The following is a 19,406-nucleotide window of genomic DNA, read 5'->3' as shown; positions in this document are numbered from 1 at the left end:
TCACACTGTGGGGAAAAGAGTAATAACTCCATTTTTATAATACAAATCAAACATTTTTAGGTAGCTTTTGTTTTTAAGCACAGAGATACTGCTAAGGAATCATGTGAGAATCAAATTCCTTTTAACAAAGTCAGTTTGGATACCCAGATAGTAGAAGTAGAGTTTTTCTTCTGTTCTGTGCAAAGACCCCCATGTATAGATGTATATAACATACCTATAGGTACAAAGTTTCTATACAAGGTCTCATTAAGACTGATTTTTTAAAAAACCACAATGGGCCGGGCGCGGAGGCTCAAGCCTGTAATCCCAGCACTTTGGGAGGCCGAGACGGGCGGATCACGAGGTCAGGAGATCGAGACCATCCTGGCTAACACGGTGAAACCCCGTCTCTACTAAAAATACAAGAAAAATTAGCCGGGCGAGGTGGTGGGCGCCTGTAGTCCCAGCTACTTGGGAGGCTGAGGCAGGAGAATGGCGTGAACCCGGGGGGGGCGGAGCTTGCAGTGAGCCGAGATCGCGCCACTGCACTCCAGCCTGGGGCACAGAGCAAGACTCCGTCTCAAAAAAAATAAATAAATAAATAAATAAAAAATAAAAAAATAAAAAATAAAAAACCACAATGGCCCCATTGCCCCCATGTATGGAAACCCGGATAAGATAATGGCAATGGAGAAGCGCCTTTTCTTATCCAGAGGAGACACTGTAACAGCAGTAAAGGTTTCCCATTAGCAGTAAGGCAACCTGCTTTACATAGCTTCTAGGTCACATCTATCAGCAGAAATATTTTTTATAATAAAGCATGCCAACAAAATACATTCTAGTAGTGATATGATAGTGGCCTGAATTAACCACTTAGCATGTAAATTGCTGTTATGTTAGTTAAAACAACGAAGTTAAGCAGGTTTGAAAATTAAATTCAATCTCTGCTGTACCATAATTGTCAAAAGTAAATAGTTTGCAATGCTCTTCCAACACTGGTAATAGCTGGTTCCTCCTCTTCTAATCCTGAACACTTCACACATCACCTATATCACATATCATAGAAAGACAATAATGTATAATTGTTACCAAAGGAAAACACACAAGACCAACAATTATAATTTACATAAAAACTTAATACATATATACATGTTAGCTTTTACAAATTTCTCTCAAGTTAAAATCAAGCAAATATATTCTCCCTTACCTTGCAAGTACTAGAATATAACAAGGTTTACCAGTGAAGAGATCACGGTGCTTTACTGTACAGTGTCCAAACCTTTACTAATGCATTCTATAAATTCCATTTCTATTCCATTCGTTTAACATCTAAAACAGGCAACTGTATTTTTAAAAAGACATTGTGACTCCAAATGCCCCACAACTTAATATAAATGTTAATGAATATCTATTAGTCACTGACTATAATCTTTTTATATTTTATTGTTTAAAGTTTAACACCTGAATGCTACCAATGTGTAAGAACAAAATCAAACCAGTGCTGCTCCAGGTACCAAGGCAATGCCAGGGGAAGTCAGTTTCTAAAGTCAGAGGGAAAAGATAGCACTCTACTACCAACTGCCTGTACAACGACCACTATCTCTGAACATGAATAAGAATAACCCATAGGAGAAGTTTTCATTTTCACCTGACCTCCTAACTTCTGGGCCACATTCATGATACAAACATACAATGCATTTCAGTTTTAAAAAAGAATTAATTTATGGCTCAGTGCTTAAAAGTAGGAGTGGGAGACTGGGATAAGGGGAGGAACTGGGAAGATATTTTCACTTTAGGTCTGACCTTTCTAACCCATAGCTTTAAAGAGAAGCTGAAAAGAATTACTTTCACAGTCACCTTGTCTATCTCCAAAAAAAAGTCACACCAAAATACTATTTTAGTTCAATTTTGAGGAAGAGAGACAGAGGCTTGAAAATTTCTAGTATCAATTTCTCACTCCAGGAAATGAGATTTCTGTACAATGGCAGCCATCACATACACTGATAGCCTCAAATTCCCTTAGTAGAAGACGTCTATTTGTGTTTAATGCAAAACATGGTAATATATAGCTGTCCAGATACCACTGTAAAAACTGGATGTTAATTATGTGGAATTTTATTCAGACCATGTAACAAATCTCACTAAGCTGTGCTTTCCGCTACGTCTTTTCACAAATAAAAAATATTAAAAATCATACATATAATATTTTCATATAGAAATCCAGTTTTGGAGAAGTTAATGTAAAAGAGATATAGATTTTTTTTCCAACCAGTACATCAATTCTAATAACACAGATTCAAAAAGAAAACTGTAAAAATCAAACTCTATTTCTAAAATTAATGAAAGAGATAACAAGACGAATATTTAAGAGCATTAATTTGAAACATAATTCCCCTCTGAACTCTGGCTGCCAGGAGAACAAGCAGAAGGAAGCAGAGAACACACGCCTGCATTTGGAATGATGGTACTTCGGAAAATCCGACTCAGAGCAACACAGCAGGCCCCCAAACCCTGAAAAGTGTGTTTCTTGTAATTTAGGATATTCTGTAACTAATACAGGAATTTCTTGTTTTACCCAATAGATGTATGCCTATAAGGCAAAATAAGAAATGAAAATTTTCTCACTGACTTAACAGTAAATTTTAAGAGTTAGAAGAAGGCTTCCAGATGATCTATCTGGTACCTACATTTACAAATGAGTAAAGGATGTGTGGGGAGGCGGTTAAAGAAGTCAAGCCACTTGCCATACATAATAACATGGCCACCAGCAGCAAAGCCAGGGTTCCAATTCAAGTCTCTGGGACTCTGGGAACATAAAGAGGCCTGCCATTGGAAAACTTACTGCTTTCAGAATGGAACTCTAAATAGTTCTCTTAAGAATGGAGTATCTTGAAACTATTATAAAGAAGTCATTTGGAGCACACTGGTTTGTGTTGTACTAAAAAAATTTCATTAAAGTTGATTTACATATAAAATTTATCTATATTATGCAATACGTTGTAGATCTAAAAGAAAATGTTCAATAACAGGTCTATAAAAACTAGATAGATATAGCTTTTGAAGAATAAAAATATAATAGTAGGTATATAATTTGAAATTTTAAGATTTAACTAGTAAAAATAATTTAGAAGCTTTACTAAGCTTATACTACTACAGTAATTTACATTTATGCAAAAAATTAAATCACTTAATAAAAGGAAAACAGGCTTTGACAGAAAATGTTTTGTTTAAACATTTTAATTTCTTGATAGAGGTGTGTGTGAGGGGGGAAACGGAGAGGGAAAATCAAATAGACAAAATGTAAATATTTGATAAATCTGACTAAAAGGAATGTGGAAATTTGGAGTACTATTTTTACAACTTTTCTTGTTGTAAGTTTGAAAAAATATCAAAAGAAAATATATAAGAAAAAATGTAAACCACCTCCCAAAAAGTTTTAACTTAAAATATCAAATATACTCTATAAATAAGAAAAGCCTATATTAAGTTCATATTTAATTTCCCATAGTATCAAACCAAGAATTACTCTTTTTATTTTTTTGAGACAGTCTCACTCTGTCACCTGGGCTGGAGTGCAGTGGCTCAATCTCAGCTCACTGCAACCTCCACCTCCCTGGTTCAAGCGATTCTCCTGCCTCAGCCTCCCGAGTTGCTGAAATTACAGGCACCTGCCACCATGCCCAGCTAATTTTTTAGTGTTTTTAGTAGAGACGGGGTTTCACCATGTTGGCCAGGCTGGTCTTGAACTCCTGACCTCAGGTGATCCGCCCACCTCAGCCTCCCAAAGTGCTGGGATTACAGCCATGAGCCACCACACTCGGCCTCAGAATTACTCACTTTTCTACAGCAAGTGGTCGAAAGAAGATAAATTAGCTAAAAGCACAGTATATTCCACTTTAAATAGTCAGTATTAACAACAATGAAATACACTAAACTAAGAAATTGATCACACGCATTTTCTGAGAAGCAATTTCTGCTGGCATTCTTCACCAACTGACCACAGTTGAAGGCTGTCACAGATCTGACAGTGACCCCGGCCCACTAAATACCATCAGGTTCCCCAGTAACTGTCAGCCACAAAGTCTCCATACATTTGCAAATCCCTCTCCTCCATTAAGAAACACTGTTTAGGCTGGGCGCGGTGGCTCAAGCCTGTAATCCCAGCACTTTGGGAGGCCGAGACGGGCGGATCACAAGGTCAGGAGATCGAGACCATCCTGGCTAATCCTGTGAAACCCCGTCTCTACTAAAAAATACAAAAAACTAGCCGGGCGAGGTGGCGGGCACCTGTAGTCCCAGCTACTCGGGAGGCTGAGGCAGGAGAATGGCGTGAACCCGGGAGGCGGAGCTTGCAGTGAGCTGAGATCCGGCCACTGCACTCCAGCCTGGGTGACAGAGTGAGACGCCGTCTCAAGAAGTTCGCTAAAAAAAAAAGAAACACTGTTTATATATTCATTTTAAGAATAACTAATATTTAGAACTTTATATTCCCAAATCTAAATTTATCAAACATAAATGAGTCTTAATATAACAAAAGGATACCTGTTAAACTTTGTAAGGGGATTTAAGATTCCATTAAATAACACACATGCTGGCATTTCAAATACAATTCAACTTAAATTTTCTTTTAACTGCTACCCAACTTCGGAAGCACGCAGCTATTCCACAGTTTATCTACCTAGATAAGCTACTGTCCTAGAGAGTTTTAGCCAGTACTTATGGGAAGTTTTCTGCTACTTGGAGCACAATTTTTTTACTTAGTAAGACTCAAAAGGATCCTTCTACTACCACCAAGAGATTTAGTAATCTATTCAATTATTTATAATATTACCTGCTCTAACAAATGTTCAAACAAATTGTTCTTCACTTCAGCATGAACACTTAGTTCCCTGCTCCAGTGAATGAAGATCTTTACTCCTACACTACTAGAAAAACACAAATACACTACCCCACAAATTACTCACTGCCATTACTCTTCCTCAGGTGAAAGAGAAACATTTCATATCGAAAAATGACCTCAAAAAACTCATTTCATTATTTAGAACAAAGGGCAGAATCAAACACTCCAATGTCATAGATTCACTCCTGTATTACCCAGCCAGAAAAGAAAAACTCTTAGGAAACCTATCACGTAATTAGTTGCAGAGCAAAACTTGCCTGAAGAAACTGAAATAAAATACAGAACATTAAAATTTTAAAACAGAGCAAATAAGCTAGTTAAGTGTTGTTTTTGTTTTGTTTTTGGTTTTTGTTTTTACTTAAAGCTTTGGAAAAGGAAATTAAGTAATACTCTAATTAGTTTCGTGTTTTGGTGTTTTCACTTAGTTGTTTTTTTTTTTTTAACATATTCTACCAAAATAATCACTACTTTGTGCCTTGCGTACAAGCTTCTCTTGTGACCATTTATATTATGGATCTGAGAGCTCATTTTCAAATCATAGTCACAGTCTAAGTATAACAACTTAATTTAATATTTGGTACCATCTGAGAAAAACAAAATAGGCAAGTGTGATAAATACTAAATACGCAAATACAGAAAAACAACAAAAATTTATGTACTAAAAATCAAAAGGCTTTTTGTGGATTGTCACTAAGTACAATCCACAATGAAATACACATCATAATAGCATCATATAGTACATTTTCCACAAAACAGATATTCAGCCTCAGAACGTGATAGGCTATATATCCACCAGAATAAAAGCTGAAAAACATCATGAAGATTCTAGATGGGGCATTCCAACTACTGTGCCAAGAGGGTGCCATGGCAGCAAGCCAAGCCTGGCTGCCTGGGCTGAGACGTTACAGCCAGGTGCCTCTAAGCCCTAAACAGCTTCTTCAGTTTATCCCACGTGATGTATAGCTATGACCATGTTCTAGCGCTTGATAACATGGAAAGGGCTGGGAAATACTGCATAGATAAATCTACCCAGACACACAAATATCCAATCTTTATTTTAATCTCCAGAAAAATATTGGGGGAAAAAAAGTTAACCCATCATTCCCACCCAAATCTAAGTTTGGAAATTCCATCTAAACTTCAATGACATATATTGCTATTTTTTAGCCTGTACCATGCATCCATAATTTTTTTTTCAAAAACAAGAACTCTGACACACTTGATCACGACCATTTGGAAGACTTACAACCCCCTAGAAACTGTAGCACAAGACAGATCGCTCTAATACTCCCTACCCTTTGGTACAGTGGTCTACTCAAGAACAATTTTTTTTGCTAAAGAAAATCATCAAATTGACAAGAAAACGAAATGTAACTCAGTCTGATTCAAAGGGAACTTGGAAAGAACTGAAAACTAAAAACAAGGCAAGAAAGGGTGAATACTGTCTGTGTAACCAATCTTTTTAACTGACATCTAACAAAATACCTGTTTGTCAGGGTAATTTTTTCCAGAATGAAATCTCATTAAGTTGCTCCTCTAACTGAAATCCTTTAATAGCTCCTTAAGCCCTACAGGATCAAGTCCAAACTTCCTAGAACATAAATGACCTGGACCCCAATTTCGTCTCCTCCACCTTTACAATCCCCCTTTCCTATCTCTAGACACCAGAATGTTCAATTCGCTAGTAACACCTATGAGGAGTCAGAACATCACACCTTTCTCACACTGCTCCACCAGCCTGGAATGCTTTGTCTCAGGCGAAGCTCTACACTTACACTCTTCTCACGGCAACAGCTCTAATTTCACCTAAAAATAATAATAATAAAACACAGAATAGCTCCTGCATACTAACGACATTACTTACAAACACCCAAGGTAGTGCAATATTTATTGAACACCTATTAAGTGCCAGGAACAGTGTTTGGCTCTAGGAATGAAATCATCTTTGCCCCTCCAGGAGCACACAGATTAGAGAAAGATATAAGCAAATTAGCAGATGATTTGAATACAGCTTGCTGGGTCCCAGAACCAGGCAGGCAGAGTGCTATGGAGAAGCAGCACACAGGGCTCACCTCCCAGCTGGAGTGCTGTGTGGGTGACAGGCAGTGGCTCTGGGAACTAGCAGACTACTCAGAAGCTGATTTTTTAAAAAAGAATCTGAAGTGTGAAGTAAGGTGTTAAGTCCCCAATGGCATTGTTCTTTCTCTGTAGCTTCCCCTTCTTCACACAAACACACAGAAATAACAGATGAAAGAGAAGCACAAGTCACTAAAATGGCATAGCTATGCCCCAAACATCTCCACAGTTCAGAAATCTAACAGGAACGTAAAGTGTGAGGCACACTGAAGGCACAAGGTCAGCTGGACTCTGGGCCCAGAGTAGGACAAAGCAGCAGGAAGTTTTGTCCTGTGGGGGAACTGTAAAGAAAAGTTTTCCCTAGGAATCAGGGTCAAGAGTCAGGCTCTGTGCCTAAAGCCAGAGGCTGGGGTGGCACTCTTCCTTAATTATGAAACTAGATTGAAAACGCTTCTGCTAACTGTGCTGAGGCTACGGCTTACAGGAAGTTGCTGACCTAATGCCAGCTGACTGAGTGACTGAATCTGTGATGTCCCCAACGTCACCATGAGACCAGTGCTCTGACCCACTAACACAGACCTGATTCTGATCTGGGAACTCCAAAGCCAGGCAGAGACAACTGTGAATCTGCTAGACCAGCAGGAAAAAACCAAAAATCACAAAAAGAGAGACAGACATAGGAGCAAAAATACTTCCATCGGAATGTGCCTGCAAATTACAAAACATGATGAAAACAGCAACAATCACAACATAAATTCACTGAAGACAAAATTTTTAAATTATCAAATGATCTGAAAAAGACTTTAAAATAAGCATGTAAAAGATCCACAAAGAGATAAAAGAATGACAGAACCAATTGTTCTAAGTAGAAATGGAAAAGAATTAGTGGATATAAAGAAGAACCAGTTAAAAATCTTGCAAATGAAATATAAACATTGTAATTTAAAGATGAAAAACATTATGTGGTTCAAATACTATTAGTTGCTTGACAAGCCACTCCTCCCCTCTGCCTTCATCCTCGGAGGACTGTGATCTCTGTTTTGTAGGGTAAGCAGTGTACAAGACACCGTCCAACACCAAGATTCAAACATGAAAGGTGCAGGCTACTTGTCTTCAAAAAAACTTGCATCTGCAACACTGATCCTAACAGAACCCAAAAATTGCAGAGTAGAAGGAAATTCATTTTACTTTCCAAAAATGTAAGCGTTTTTAAGTTAAAATGCTTGTCATTTCTTTTAATTTTTGTGAACTAATTATCATTTTCAATAGAGTTAGCACTTTACATTAGATAAACATTCTCACAAAATGTCATGATTGAAGCTGAAACAACAAAAGCTCTTTCTTGGCCGGGCGCAGTGGCTCACACCTGTAATCCCAGCACTTTGGGAGGCCGAGGCGGGCGGATCACCAGGTCAGGAGATCGAGACCATCCTGATTAACACGGTGAAACCCCGTATCTACTAAAAATACAAAAAAAAATTAGTTGGGCGTGGTGGCAGGCGCCTGTAGTCCCAGCTACTCACAAGGCTGAGGCAGGAGAATGGCGTGAATCTGGGAGGCAGAGCTTGCAGTGAGCGGAGATGGCACCACTGCACTCCAGCCCGGGCGACAGAGCGCAACTCCCTCTCAAAAACAACAACAAAAAAAAACTTTCTTAATCTATATTGAACACATCTAGCCACTATCCTTGTTTCTTCAAAGTACACTACCAAAAAGTATACCACTGAAAAGTCGAAAATCAAACACCATTCCTTACGATATTATTCTTAGTAGAAAGCACTCCAAGATTTTACAATAGCAGCTTCATTTTCACTTATCAACTGCCTAATTTTTTGAACTGTTGATGAGAAAAGCTGTCCTATTTCATATTAAGGTAAATATAATCAATACAAATAATATGTGAAAACATTTAAACTTTAATATTGTCTTCCAATAAGAAAATGCTCATTCCATCCCAAAGATTCCATACTCAGGAAATCTGTACTTCAAACCTCCATATAATTCCAGTTAGGGTAAAATCTCAATTCTTTTCCCACCCTCTAAAAGGAAACAGTTAACACAAAAAGTAAAATCCAGTTCTCTTATTCACAAGCAGAAGTATATAGGAATAGAGAGAAAAATTACATATACTATCCCCTTACAACTAAGAAGATAAAATTATCAAATGTGGTTAAGCCCAGGATAGCCTTGGTTCTTTGTTCTATCAGAGACATTGATAGATTGTTAGAGGGTTTTTTTTCCCTTAAATACAATGTAACCCATGTTACTCAATGATTAAATTTCACACAATAAAACCTCTACTAATTATGGTCAGCTGCAATGTTCACTATAAAACCTCTACTAATTATGGTCAACTGCAATGTTCCCTATTCATATTTCTGAAGAACCATTTTCCAATGACAAGTCAATATAAAATTTGAGATAACAGAACTAAATCAGCCAAGGAGCTAATGACCAGATTTCCTCGTCACATGAAACTTGTTAGACTAAATCAAACATCAGAAAATATCTCCTTGCCTTAATACAGACAAGTGCAGAGTGCTGAGTGGAATCAGATTATTCAATCTCTGAATAAGAGACATAATTCCAATTTATTCAGTAACCGTTTTTCTTTTTCTAAGTACAATACTGCAAATGTTCCTGAGATGGCTGGAAGGAAAGGAAGCAACGCACTTACTCATGACTGGAAATGGCTCTGAATGTTGTCCCAATCAGACAGTAAACCAAAATCTGCTGTCCAGGGTTTCTCAGAGGAATACATGTCCTAGTCAAGAAACAAAGAGAAAGAAATAGTATTTTCTATAGGTCAATATTTAAAATTAAGTTTTCTTAAAGAAAATAAAGAAAATCATTTTGTTTCAAAAATGTTCTACTATTTCCAAAAGAACTCCTGTGATCACCTATTAAATATAAAAGATCATTAATCAACCTCTAGAACATCCTGTTGAATTCATGTTTTCCTTTCTTGAAATAAGTTACTTCAAATGTAAACAATATGTATTAAGTAATCATCACAGAGAAACTTATTAACAGGTATCCTTTGTCTTCAACACTAAAAACATTTCTTCCCCATTCCCAACTAAATCATAGGTAGAAAGCACTCCATCTAGGGTAAATACAGCCCACATCATACCTGCTGAGTATATTTTGATTGCACATAAATGATTAATGTAAGACATCAAATAAGGATCAGCAAAGTTATTGCTATAGACTTTCTCTAGTAATGAATATTTTCTTCATTATAAAAGTAATATGGGTTCATGGTTTTAAAAAAAAAGAATAACAATAAGGTAAACTTCTCTCATATTACATTACCCTTACCCCTACATCTACCCAATCATTTGGGACACATTTCCTTTCAAGCCATTTTTTTCTAAGTATTTTAAAAATATACTTGATACTACATACAAAATTTTGTACTTGTTCCTTTCCACTTAAAGAGTAAAACATAAAACATCAACTTGTGTTAGTATTAATAAAAACTTAACCCTTTGCTAAGATTTACATTATATGTCTTCCTCTCTTAATTACTGTATTTCTAAAATATTAATATAGGCATAAATATTAATGCTATATTTAAACAACCATGGATGCACAAATGCCTACCTAAATCTAACAAAAATTCCACAGATAAGATCAGACTCAATACAAAATGTACACCTGTGCTACCTCATATGTAGCTTCCTTCATAAACAAATAAGCTACTTCTTCCAATCACAATAGGTAATGGTTATTTTCTAAATCAATTAAGAAAACAGTATACTACTACTAGAGACCTCTGCTTTAGAATCAAAGTTAGGGAAATACTTTTTGAAGAAATACTGCTTGCCACGTCTATATACCGTACTTGTGTCATGTAATTTACATGAGAAGTATTTCATCTGCAGAATGAAAACAGATTGTATCAGCACTTATGTGCGCAGCATGGCCCACACACTGTAATTAGCATGACATAGAATCACAGTGCTGCCATGTAATACCCTGACCCCCATCCTACATGCTTTCCTCTTTATCTGTCCACTTAAGTGATTTCCATTTCCAGAAAATGCAATTATCCCAAAGGAAATGAGAAGTTGTATGGAAAACCTAAAACATATAACCCACATGCTAGTTTTAGAATACATGATGAAAGTTTCTCACAAGAAGTATACTTTCTTAATGATGCTTAACTGACTCTATTTAGATTTGTTTTCCTGCCTAGGAAACTCTGAGGTAGGACATGTGGACCCGGAGCATGCTGACCGCTGACAAGGAAAGACAGTCCCGTGTTACAAATAAAGCAGGATTAAATGTTCACAGATGACCCTAGAGTCCACTTAAATTTATACTTGTAGAGTCTAGTCTCTTTGACCAGGGACTTTTCTCCTTATGTTTAAATAAAAATTTTTAATCTTAAATTTAAAACTCCTAAATGGTAACATTAAAGCACCTTGTGCTATGTAGCACCCTCCCTCCTGCCTATAACCAAAAGGAGCCAAAGAAATACTTATTCAAGGATTTCAGCTCTTAAGACATCAAGAGTTTTCTCAGCACCAAAAATAGCAACCTCAAAAACACCAGTATAATAAAACCTACAAACACTAGACTTATAATCTTACCATCTGAGGTAATAAATGTACACAAATTTTATAGTTTACAAAACTATACAGTTAAATGAATGTTTTGGAATTAATGTCATGGAGTAGTTCTTAGAAACATTTATAAATGACATAACTGAAGTCACACGTTCAGGATTCTTTATTTACACTAATCATAGCTTTAAAATGTAGATCCTCTGACCTTTTTTATTTATTTATTTACTTTTTTTTTTTTTTTTTAAGACGGAGTCTCCCTCTGTCACCCAGGCTGGAGTACAGTGGCACCATCTCCGCTCACTGCAAGCTCCACCTCCCAGGTTCACGCCATTCCCCTGCCTCTGCCTCCCAAGTAGCTGGGACTGCAGGCACCTGCCACCAAGCCCGGCTAATTTTCTGTATTTTTCGTAGAGACAGCGTTTCACCATGTTAGCCAGAATGGTCTCAATCTCCTGACCTCGTGATCCGCCCGCCTCAGCCTCCCAAAGTGCTGGGATTACAGGTATGAGCCACCACACCCCGCCCCTCCGACCTACTTTCAAAGTAAGGAGTCTACCAATTCTGTATGCAACAAGGTAGTTGAGCAGCACACAGGATAAGATGTTCAGACTCCCTTTCTCCTCCCCTAAATGCTACCTTTGCACTAAACATACAGAGGTGAAAGAAGAAAAATCTTACTTTCTGTTTTTCACACCATCCAACAGGGAAAAAGTAATGTCTTAAACCCACAATTTCACATCAAATTATACTAGGATATTTCTGCAAAAACTGGCCTTTCACCTCATTTTCCAGGTACTCTAAGAGCGCGGCCTATGACTTGCTGGAATGGTTCTAACTGGAGGCTGGAGGAGCACTGAGGCAACCTGCCTTCCCTTGTGCGCCTACGTGCAGCACAAGAAATATATGCCCCAAGTAGCGGTGGTCCACGATGAATAAATACTTGACATGTAACTGAAGCCAACCTGCAGCTTACAGTCAAACCCAGCCAAACTCAACAGGGAGCGCAGACCCATGAGCTAGAAAGAAACATCTGTTGTGCACTGAAAGTTTGCAGTCGTTACACAGCATTATTACAGCCAAAGATGACTAATACAGACAGTAAAGATAGTAATTTTAAATTCAAATTTAAAAATTTTCAAGTTAAAAAGACTGTATTTTAAAAGTCTAGCCATATTTCCTAAGAAATACACCTAAATCAGCAGAACACATAAAGGCGGGAAATAAGCATTAAAAATGTTTTTCAGGTAGGGCGCAGTAGCTCACGCCTGTAATCCCAGCACTTTGGGAGGCCGAGGCAGGTGGATCACGAGGTCAGGAGTTCAAGACCAGCCTGGCCAACATGGTGAAACCCTGTCTCTACTAAAAATATAAAAATTAGCTGGGTGTGGTGGCAGGCACCTGTAATGACAACTACTAGCAGGGCTGAGGCAAGAGAATTGCTTGAGCCTGGGAGGTGGAGGCTGCAGTGAGCCAAGATCACGCCACTGCACTCCAGCCTGGGCGACAGAGCAAGATTCCATCTCAAAAAAAAAAAAAAGGCTTATCAGGCAAACACTAACCAAAGGAGAGATATGTGGCTACAGAAAGTCTTTCATGTGTGCTAAGACATATACTGAAAAATGTTTATAGCAATGCTATTCATAACAGCAAGAAAAACGAAATTTCCATCAACAAAAGGGTAGGTAATGATACCATGGTTATACAATCAAGTATTATGAAGCGGTGAAATGAATGAACCATGGGTATGCACATCAACAAATATCACAAGTATTGACATATACTTATATATAATGTACACACATATATATACACACGTAAAGATACCACTTATATAACTGTCCAAAATATGTAAAATTAACAATATGTTGTTAAGAGATATACACATATGTAATGTGTGTCCCATTACACATTGCTTCTGGTGCCAAGCATTTCAGGTAAGGGATACTCAACCTGTCATATCTTCTCATTAGAAAGGACTTCAGTTAATATTAAAGTCATTATTCACTAAGAGAGAAAGTCTCAACACTGTACTTTCACAGTTTTTATGCTTTCCCTGAAGAATGCTCTTGCTGCAACCCCGTGAAACACAACCTCACATTTCTACAGCTTTAAGTATTTTCTCTGCACAAAAGTAAAGCAAATCTTCTGTCATTGCTGGAGAGAAAGGAGGTTTGTTTATCCTACTCACTAAATCAACAAAGTACTTCCTGCTAATAAGATCAAAGAATGAGATGGGCCTAAGAGCAAAATGAGCAATCATTTGGTTTCATCAGTTTCTTTACACTTGTATGTTAATGAGTCATGAGATAAGAATGAGGTCAAATTTCCCCTTCCACAGGTAGGTTTCCAGACAGACTTATCAAATTCTATTAGGTTTATACTGGTCAACATGACAACTTCCAGGTATTTAGGAAAACAAATGTCCATTCAAAGTCTTCCCTACTTCTATCAGAGTCAGGGCCTTTTGAAAATGACCTATAATTTGTTTACATGGTATATGTGCCTAATGTACTTGACACATCATATCAGAACTGCACATAATGCCTGTGCTCTAAAGATAAAAGTTAAAATGAAGGATACAATATATCTGGTTTTCAGGAGTCCGACATCATTTTAAAAGTCAGTTAAAAATTCCAGACTGCCAACCATAACAGGCACTACAGCAGACACCATGAAGAATTATAAAGAGTAAATAATTCCAGGCCGTATCCTCAAAAATCTACATCTAATTGGATTCTAAATACAAGAATATATTCATCTATTCATTTAATAGATATTAATTCAGCTCCGCAACATGCAAAAACTGCTCAAGGGCCAACAATCAAGACAAGCTTGGTTCCAGCCATCTGCAGCTAACAGAACATATTCAGAATAAAAGTTCTAAGCACAACCAGAGTGACGGCCAAGGCTATAGCTCATTCAAAGGCCCTGTGCTGAGTGAAAATGGGAAAACTCATGGACCAAGAGGTGTAAATACACACAGGTGAAAAGAGGAAAATTCCTGGCCGGGCGCGGTGGCTCAAGCCTGTAATCCCAGCACTTTGGGAGGCCGAGACGGGCGGATCACGAGGTCAGGAGATCGAAACCATCCCAACATGGGCTAACATGGTGAAACCCCGTCTCCACTAAAAAATACAAAAAACTAGCCGGGCGAGGTGGCGGGCGCCTGTAGTCCCAGCTACTCGGGAGGCTGAGGCAGGAGAATGGCGTGAACCCGGGAGGCGGAGCTTGCAGTGAGCTGAGATCCGGCCACTGCACTCCAGCCTGGGCGACAGAGCGAGACTCGTCTCAAAAAAAAAAAAAGAAAAGAGGAAAATTCCTGTAGGATGTCAATAAAACTGGAATTCAGCAATACAATGGTGGACTATAAGCCTTGCAGGGAAATCACTCAACACCTAGGAAGTCCTCAATGTAAATGTGTTACAACTCTGCCATTAACCAGCTCTAGGAATTCAGACCAAGTCACTTCACTTCCCTGACCCTCAGTTTCTTTGTGTGTAAAATGAGAGTTAAAATTTTCAGCCTACCTACCACTCAGAGTTGCTGTGGAATTATGCATAAAGAGTGTGCTGGTCAACTAAATATCTTAATTGGTTCACACATGTTCGTACTGATCCATTTTTGGTCTCATAAAATAAGAAAACTGAAACACAATTTTTAAGTTCTCTTTCTAGCACTGTATGATTTATTATCTTAAAACTAATTTTAATTCAATGGGTAACTCAGATTCTAATTTCCTTAGCGGTATAAGTAAGATCAACCTAAATCATTACAGTAAACCAGCTAAAACAAGCTGGTATAAAATGTTGGTTATATGTATTTTTTAATGGAGCAGATCCAACTATCACTTAAAAGAATGTCAAAGTGACTACTGACAGTGAAGTAGTCAGAGGTAACCCTCAGTTTCAGGGGAGAATCTGGATGGCCTTCTTTTGGCAAGCCTCACTGAGGGCAAATCATCAACTCTTGGAGGAAAAAACTTTTTTGTAGACAAAGTTTTGCAGACAAAATGTTTCCCAAGCAAGTCTGGTGAATGAGCTCAGAATTCAAACTGATAATAAAACACTGGATCAAAACATGATATAAATTGATAAGGCATATAACTCAGTATCTCCAAAAAACCATGTCTAAAAAAATTCCAGAAATTTATCTTCAGCAATTAGAGCAACAGAATCTCAGCACTACTTTGAAAACGTATTCTAAAATTCTGCTTTAAAAATTCATGTACTGCTTCATAATCAGACCCTTCTACCTAAGAGATAAATAATAACTTATAAAATAAAACAATTATAATAATATGTTGTAGGCAGGTGCGGTGGCTCACGCCTGTAATCCCAGCCCTTTGGGAGGCCGAGGCGGGTGGATCACCTGAGGTCGGGAGTTTGAGACCAGCCTGACCAACATGGAGAAACCCCGTCTCTACCAAAAAAATACAAAATTACCTGGGCGTGGTGGCACATGCCTATAATCCCAGCTACTAGGGAGGCTGAGGCAGGAGAATTGCTTGAACCTGGGAGGCGGAGCTTGTGGTGAGCTGAGATTGTGCCATTGCACTCCAGCCTGGGCAACAAGAGTGAAACTCCATCTCAAAAAAATAAAATAAAATAAAATAAAATAAATAATAATATGCTGTAATAAAAGGTAGTCTCTCTGTCTCTCAAAATATCTTCTCATACTATACTGCAGTAACTGAAACCAAGGAAAGTGAAACTGCAGATAAGGAGGACTACTGCATGTTATGTGAGTGATTACACAGTCAATTACATTTATAAAAATTCTTTAGAGTATACATTTAAAATTAGTGTACATTACATTTGTATTCCTTATTTAATAAAAGGAGGAAGATAACAAGACAGTGAGAAATTACCAGCCACCATCCAAAGAAAAGACAGAAATCTGAAATAGAAAGCAAGGCAGCTTCGGGCTTCTTTAGGTAAATGTTTGCCTAATCAAAGAGGTGCCTAAGAGTCTAAACCGCACTTTGGCAGCCTTGAAGGCTAGGAAGACAAAATGTCAGAGTACAAGATCCACCAAGGGAGCCATCTCTGCTTCAGAATAAGCAAAAAACTGAATCCCATGAGAAATAAAACCAATTCTTTTTTTTTTTTTTTTTTTTTTTTTTGAGACAGAGTCTTGCGCTGTCCCCCAGGCTGGAGTGCAGTGGCCGGATCTCAGCTCACTGCAAGCTCCACCTCTCGGGTTTGTGCCATTCTCCTGCCTCAGCCTCCCGAGTAGCTGGGACTACAGGTGCCCGCCACCACGCCCGGCTATTTTTTTGTATTTTTTAGTAGAGACGGGGTTTCACTGTGTTAGCCAGGATGGTCTCGATCTCCTGGCCTCGTGATCCGCCTGTCTCGGCCTCCCAAAGTGCTGGGATTACAACTAAACCAATTCTTGCACAGACTCTCGACTTTTTATTTAAATAAAAGTGATCCCAAGTGTCTGGCAAAAGCAATGAAAAAAATCCTTGCCTAACCTATAATGACTGCTATAAACACTTTTTCAAACACAATGACCAGCACACAATCAAAGATAAGCAGGCATACAAGGAGATGAAACTCCTTGAGAAATAAAAGAGACCATAAAAATGTTATAGCACTCTGGGGTATAGTCACTATGCTTACTGCATCCAAAGAAATATATGCAAAATCTAAAACTTCTGATAGGGAACTAGAAACTAGAAAGGTGGCAAAGCATATCTGAAAAATAACTAAATTGAAAGTCTAAATAAAAATGAAAAATCTAATAACGAAAATTTAAAACCCAGGGAATACAGATTAAAACCCATGGAAGAACAGATTAGAAATGAAGACTAACTTAGTTCTGGAAGGTAGCCTGAAGAAAATATTCAGAACAAAAAAGATACAAAAAGATGAAAAAAACACCAGAGAGGCAAAATACACAGAGGATTCAGGGAGAAAATCTAACGTTGTGTAACTGAGCTCCCAGAAAGATTAAGCAAGAGAATAGGGAAAAGCAGTATCTGAAGAGAGAGTGGCTGAGAACTTGCCAAAACTGACGAAAGACATCAAGTCACAGTATGAAAATGCCCTATATACCCCAAACAAGAAATGGTGCAAGAGGGAGAGGAGGAGGAAAATAGAAACAGAAAGAGACAGACAATCATCTAAAAGCCAAAGACAAAATGAAAACCATAAAAACAGCCTGAGAAACAAATGACCAACAAAGAAGGAATAAACTGCAGCTGACTTCTGAATAGAAACAAGCCAAAATATTAAAGAATCTCTCCACAAAACTTATCTAGAATTCTATATCCAGCAAAATATATCTTTCAAGAATGTAGGTGAAATAAAGATACTCTCAAACAAACAAGTTAGAAAACTTGTCAATACTAGATCCACTCTGAAGAAATACTAAATGGTATCTTTAGGCAGAAAGATAATTATTCCAGATAGAAGGTCAGGTAATGTAAGAAAAAATGAGGAAAATGAAATGCAGTAAGTCTAATTAAATAATAACGCATAAAACAACAGAAATACATCTGTGGGGTTTAAAATATGCATGCATCTTAAAACAAGGCAATAATGAAATAAGAAAGGAAATTGAATGTAAATGTTTTTAAAGGTCTGGCATTATTTATTGCATTATCTAGAAAAAGGGTGAAAGTCTCAACATTACACTTCGATAAATCAAGAATATATACGAAATTTAAGTAAACACTAAAGGAATAGTACAAGAATATGTAATCCCAAGCTAAAAAATGAAAAAACAGAAAACTTATTTTTAAGAAATCAATTCAAAATAAAGCTAAAAAATTAAAAATGAATATAAAAGAGGTGAAGACAAATAGATTTTGAAATTAATTTTTTTTTTTTGACACGGAGTTTGCTCCGTTGCCAGGCTGGAGTGCAGTGGTGCGATCTTAGCTCAGTGCAACCTCCGCTTCCCGAGTTCAAGTGATTCTTGTGTCTCAGCCTCCCAAGTAGCTGGGACCACAGGCATATACCACCATGCCCCACTAATTTTTGTATTTCTGGTAGACATGGGGTTTCACCAAGTTGGCCAGGCTGGCCTCAAACTCCTGGCCTCATGTGATCCACCCACCTGGGCCTCCAAAGTGCTGGGATTATAGGAGTGAGCTATCAAATCTGGCCAAAATTAATTTTTAAGTACTATTGTCAATAAAGGGTTATTATAGGCCAATTCATTAATTTTTAATATGGGCAACAGGGAAATACACAAAAAACATATCAGCTAGCTCATACATATATACCTTTTATAAATTTTAGCCTGCACATCTATTCAATTTTTTTTCCATTGTGACTGACTTCAAAATCTTATTTCACCTTACCTTATCTTACCACAGATATGCCAGTGGACGGACATTAAATGTCCAAAAACCAAACAAAAAGAAACAAGAACAAAAAACCTAGAGCCAACTGACTTACAAATATTGCATTAATTCTGTAATAAAATATTAGCCAGGCAAAGTGGCTCACAACTGCAATCCCAGCATTTTGGGAGGCTGAGGCAGGAGGACCGCTTGAGCCTAGGGATTCAAGACCAGCCTGGGCAACATGGAGAAACCTCATCTCTACCAAAAAAATACAGAAATTAGCTGGGCATGGTGGCACATGCCTGTAGTCCCAGTTACTTGGGAGGCTGAGGTGGGAGAATTGCCTGAGCCTGGAAAGCGAAGGCTGCAGTGAGCTGACACTGCTCTACTGCAGGCCAACCTGGGTGACAGGGCGAGACCCTGTCTCAGGAAAAGGAAATAATAATAATAATAATAATTTGCCATCACTGATCTACATAACATTACTAACAGCAAAACTAATACATTAAGAAGATCAAAAATAATATTCTTTCATTTAGTTCATCTAAAATGTTACTTTAAATTTTTAATTCACTGGCTG

General features: G+C 37.7%; 1 protein-coding gene across 2 annotated transcripts in view; it reads right to left on the bottom strand.

The window, feature by feature from the left end:
• The window catches only part of USP6NL (USP6 N-terminal like), a 154,860-nt gene that overhangs the window by 131,548 nt on the left and 3,906 nt on the right, over positions 1-19,406 (bottom strand). For both annotated transcript variants that reach the window (XM_009213967.4, XM_009213968.3), the window contains exon 2: positions 9,633-9,719. In XM_009213967.4, the coding sequence (XP_009212231.1) occupies positions 9,633-9,636 (4 nt within the window). In that variant the 5' untranslated portion in view covers positions 9,637-9,719. The remainder of the gene's footprint in view (positions 1-9,632; positions 9,720-19,406) is intronic.

Source organism: Papio anubis, chromosome 11, assembly GCF_008728515.1.
Source record: "Papio anubis isolate 15944 chromosome 11, Panubis1.0, whole genome shotgun sequence".
In the NCBI taxonomy this organism is placed as follows: Eukaryota; Metazoa; Chordata; class Mammalia; order Primates; family Cercopithecidae; genus Papio; species Papio anubis.
The sequence above is the reverse complement of the archived record's forward strand: the minus strand, read 5'-3'. Positions and strand labels throughout refer to the sequence as shown.